Below are 4,685 nucleotides of genomic sequence, written 5' to 3'. Positions count from 1 at the left end.
AATGAATACTCCTGGGTCTAAAGAGTAGAAATGACCAATTTGTACATTCATCTGCCAAGTAAGCAAAACAAAATAAATTCTGATAAAATTCATTTTCTCTGATTTTTTCTTGCAATGACATAGTATTTTTTTTGTTCTGTTTTTATATCTGTCAAAAAAAAAAAAAAAAAACCAAAATTGGATGGAGATTCTCTTTCATTTTCCTCCCTTCCTTCTTCCCTCCTTTCCTGGCTGTCAACATTTCCTCCTCAGAGTCTTAAATGCACAAATAATGTTTTAAGAAATAGCCACGTCTTTCAACTTTATTATAGGAAACTGAAAATAGATTGGACTCCAACAGAATATAAAACAATTTGTTTGCAGATACACAGATTTTGAAATGTGGAGTGAGAGAGAGGGGAGGGAGGGAGGGAGGGAGGGGAGGGAGGGAGGAGAGAGAGAGAGAGAGAGAGAGAGAGAGAGAGAGAGAGAGAGAGAGAATAGATGATAGATAAATTGATAGATCGGTGGATATATAGATGGATATATGGATGGATGGATGGATGGATGGATGGATAGATAGATAGATAGATAGATAGATAGATAGATAGATAGATATATGACAGATAGAGATAAATGATCGCTGATTGCAGATAGATGGATAGATGGATAGATAGATAGATAGATAGATAGATAGATAGATAGATAGATAGATAGATAGATAGATAGATAGATAGATGATGGATAGATATATGACAGATAGAGATAAATGATCGCTGATCGCAGATAGATGGATAGATGGATGGATGGATGGATGGATGGATGGATGGATGGATAGATAGATAGATAGATAGATAGATAGATAGATAGATAGATAGATTCAGCAGATTCTGACCAGTTCTGGAGAACTGGTAGCAAAAATTTTGAGAGTTCAGAGAACCGGCAAATACCACCTCTGACTGGAGATTTTACAGTCTCCTCCCCCTGCCACACCCACCAAGCCACACCCACAGAACCGGTAGTAAAAATTTGAATCCCACCACTGGAGAGAGAGAGAGAGAGAGAGAGAGAGAGAGAGAGAGAGAGAGAGAGAGAGAGAGAGAGATGAGATTCCTCCTAACTTCAATGAAACCCCTGAAAGTCTGGAGATGAAAGTCCTGAAAAAGGGTACATCCCATCCCATGACACAGAAAACAATCATCTACTAATAACATTTCTATAAATAATGGAATATAATTTTCAAAATCTTATCAACTAGATGCCTTTCTTTTTTTTAACCATTTGTCATTGATGCAGAAAACAATCTCCTAGATTAATTTATATTGAATTTAATTGCTTCCAACAATTTATTTTATTATCCCTCTACTGTTTTCTCTTCCTCTCAGTTACATGCATTTCTTCAAGGGATGTCATTTAACAATTCAGCTGAAGAAAACCTGAATTTCAACGAAAAAAAGAAATTGTTGCGGATTTGATATAATGCAAATGATTTTATTCCCAAACAATTCCTTCTGTAAAGTCAAAATTGGATGGTTAAAACCAGTGGCTTTTGAAGAAAAACAATTCTTTATAGATGATGAAATTATTGAGTGGCACAGCACCTTTAACCAGGTATGCATTCTTGGGTTTCCTTGACAGACTTTCCTTCAGTAAGATAAGCCATCTATGGTTACACATTTCCACTACTGTAAAATTAATCCATGCCAAAAAATGTTGTAATGAGGTCTAGGAAAACTCACTAGCACTGACTTGCTGCAGCCAACTTGCCCTTAGATGTCCACCCTGGTCAACTGGCACCAGACAACTCATTTGTGGCAAACTTGCCATGGCCATCTTGCCACAAGATAATTCAAGCAGCTGGTCTTCTTTTGCTTTCAGTTTGAAATTTCTCAAGTTAGAAGTCCTCAAGGCTGGGGTGAGCTACAATTCTACTTGTCCCTCTCTTGATTTATCCTATGTGAAATTGTCCCCTGGCAAATTGTCCCATGGTAAGATGACTAGGACAAGTTCACCCAGGGTGAATTGGCCGAGGTGAGTTGTCCCATTCTGGCTGTAGTGCTAGTATAAGTTCAGTATTGTTGCTTAAGGATTACTATTATTACCAGTAATAATATTTTGAAAAAAAAATTCTTTAAATAGGAAAATATATTTTTGCACACTTTTTAAAAATGCTTACATTTATATTGTGTGTGTGTGTGTGTGTGTGTGTGTGTGTGTGTGTGTATTCATGCCTGTTGGTCATTTATTTGTTTCCCAATTTTCAGGATCCCCCCAAAATAACTAAATGTTCTTAACTTCCTTACAATCTGGACTCTTTTGATTTTTATGAACAGGTGTGTCCTATTTCTGTGTGCAGTGATTCATGCCCACCAGGGTTTCAGAAACAAAAGAAGGAAGGGAAGAAATTTTGTTGCTATGACTGTTTACCATGTCCAGAAGGAAAGATCTCCAACAAGACTGGTAGGTGATATAGCACCCTCAATTCTTCACTTTAAGATTATGTAAACTGGTGCCATTCTACATATGAGGATTGCCTTAATTCAGAATAAGGAAACAACTTGAGTCTTGAGTCTCCTTGTTGCCGTTAAATATTATAGCATGGCCTTGAAAGTCTACCAGATATTCTACCCAGTACTACTTAAGTATAATACAATCAAGTTAGTTACTGCTGTTTTGTAGCACATATTGTGATTCTAATATCACTTTTAGAGTCAGTCTGGTATTCTATCATAGGTGGTGGCTTGTATTTGAAAACAAAGACATGGCTCTTCTATGTTGCTCAAGTCTTGATTTGGCTTCCAATCCAGTCAAGCTCTAATAGATATTCTTACTTTTCTTAATTTTTTTTCCTTGTAATTTTCTTTTAAGACACAGATGAATGTATGCAGTGCCGAGATGATCAATATCGAAGCCAGAATAATGACAGCTGCTTCCCCAAGATCATAACATTTCTTTCCTATCAAGAACCATTAGGAATGAGTTTAGCCTCAATAGTCCTTTGCTTTTCACTGGTTACAGTCTTCGTGTTTATTACTTTTATTAAGCATAGTGATTCTGCCATTGTCAAAGCCAATAACCGAGAACTCACTTACACTCTCCTTTCCTCCCTCCTCCTCTGCTTCCTCTGTTCTTTCTTATTCCTTGGCCACCCCCACAAGGTTACTTGCCTCATTCGCCATGTTGCTTTTGGTATCATTTTTACTGTGGCGGTATCTTGTGTGTTGGCCAAAACCATCACTGTGGTTCTTGCTTTCATGGCCACCAAACCAGGATCCAATGTGAGGAGATGGATGGGAAAAAGGCTGGCCAACACCATTGTCCTTTCCTGCTCTGTCATTCAAGCTGGCATTTGTACTGTATGGCTTGCTATTGCTCCTCCGTACCCAAAGTTGGACATGAAATCCCTGCCAAATGAGATAATAGCAGAATGCAATGAAGGCTCTACCTTCATGTTTTACTTTGTCTTGGGCTACATGGGACTTCTCTCCATCATAAGCTTCATTGTGGCTTTCCTGGCTAGAAACCTGCCAGATGCTTTCAATGAAGCCAAGTTCATCACTTTCAGCATGCTCATGTTTTGCAGTGTTTGGTTGACTTTTATCCCGACTTATTTGAGCACCAAAGGCAAATACATGGTAGCTGTGGAGATCTTCTCCATTTTGGCCTCTGGGGCTGCACTGCTTGCCTGTATCTTTTCTCCAAAAGTTTATATTATCCTCCTGAGGCCCGAGCTGAATAACAAGGAGAGATTAATAAAGACAAAGAATAAACCCATGTAAGTGCATCCCATTACATAATGTGATTGACATCAAATAACTCAGTTTCACAACCAATATATCTGCTAATTGTTTATTATTTGAGATCACCCAATAAATATATGAAAAAATAACCATAATTAAGTTATTTACTTTAATTATATAATTGCAATTTTCAACAAAGAACCACTTTCTAATGCCAAGATTCTTCATAAAATTATCCATTGGTAAATACTACTAAAATCATAGACTGGAATGATACACACATAATTAAATTGTTGGATAGGAACTCCAAATTGCATTTTCTTTACCACTTAAACTAACCAGTGGAATGTTTATTTGAACCCTTATTTGCTTGTATTGGTGAAAAGCAAATTTGGACAAAAATTATACTCATGTGTAAATTAATTCATTTGTTGAAAAGTTTGGTGATTTTCATGGTGTATTGCTACTTATAATGGTGGTTGCCTTTTTGACCTTTACAGTGATGTCATAATGTACTTTCTGATGGAATATTTTAGGGAACATTTTTTTCATTGTTAACATTGCCATTAAATCTCTCACAATTTACAAATAGAAAAATTAACTTTCAATAATTTAACATGAATCTTTTAGAATGGAGTAGTGGAAACTAGAACCTGAACTATGTAAAAAATTATAAACATATCTTGGCTAAAATGTATTAGCTTTTATTAAAGTTTGAAACTTGAAAATTTGTTAAATCTCTCAAAACTGTACTTCAAAAATATGAAGATTAACTTTCAAAACTTTAACATGAATTTTTAATATTTTTGAAAATGTGTTTATGTTTCTGCCCTAGTGAGATGACCAATTGAGATTTGGTTTCTTAAGATCTGGAACAATATCTTACTGATCTCATGAGCTGCTTTTATTTGTCAACATTTAAATTAAATTGGTTATATTTTTCATTGTAACCTGAGTTGATATATA

At 35.9% G+C, this 4,685-nt stretch overlaps 1 protein-coding gene across 1 annotated transcript; it reads left to right on the top strand.

The window, feature by feature from the left end:
* Nucleotides 1-1,520: 1,520 nt before the first annotated feature.
* Nucleotides 1,521-3,758, top strand: LOC148129130 (vomeronasal type-2 receptor 26-like). The gene is made up of 3 exons (XM_087947369.1): nucleotides 1,521-1,590; nucleotides 2,313-2,439; nucleotides 2,848-3,758. Exon 3 carries the CDS (start codon nucleotides 2,862-2,864, stop codon nucleotides 3,756-3,758), a length of 897 nt encoding a protein of 298 aa, XP_087803495.1. The 5' UTR covers nucleotides 1,521-1,590; nucleotides 2,313-2,439; nucleotides 2,848-2,861.
* Nucleotides 3,759-4,685: the final 927 nt, after the last annotated feature.

This window comes from Notechis scutatus, chromosome Z (assembly GCF_049901735.1).
Source record: "Notechis scutatus isolate UNSWTSFEM ecotype Mainland chromosome Z, rNotScu1.2, whole genome shotgun sequence".
Lineage (NCBI taxonomy): Eukaryota > Metazoa > Chordata > Lepidosauria > Squamata > Elapidae > Notechis > Notechis scutatus.
The sequence above is the reverse complement of the archived record's forward strand: the minus strand, read 5'-3'. Positions and strand labels throughout refer to the sequence as shown.

What these genes read in the sequence shown, in the direction of transcription:
- LOC148129130 (XM_087947369.1), top strand. Translation starts at nt 2,862, where the DNA reads ATGCAGTGCCGAGATGATCAATATCGAAGCCAGAATAATGACAGCTGC.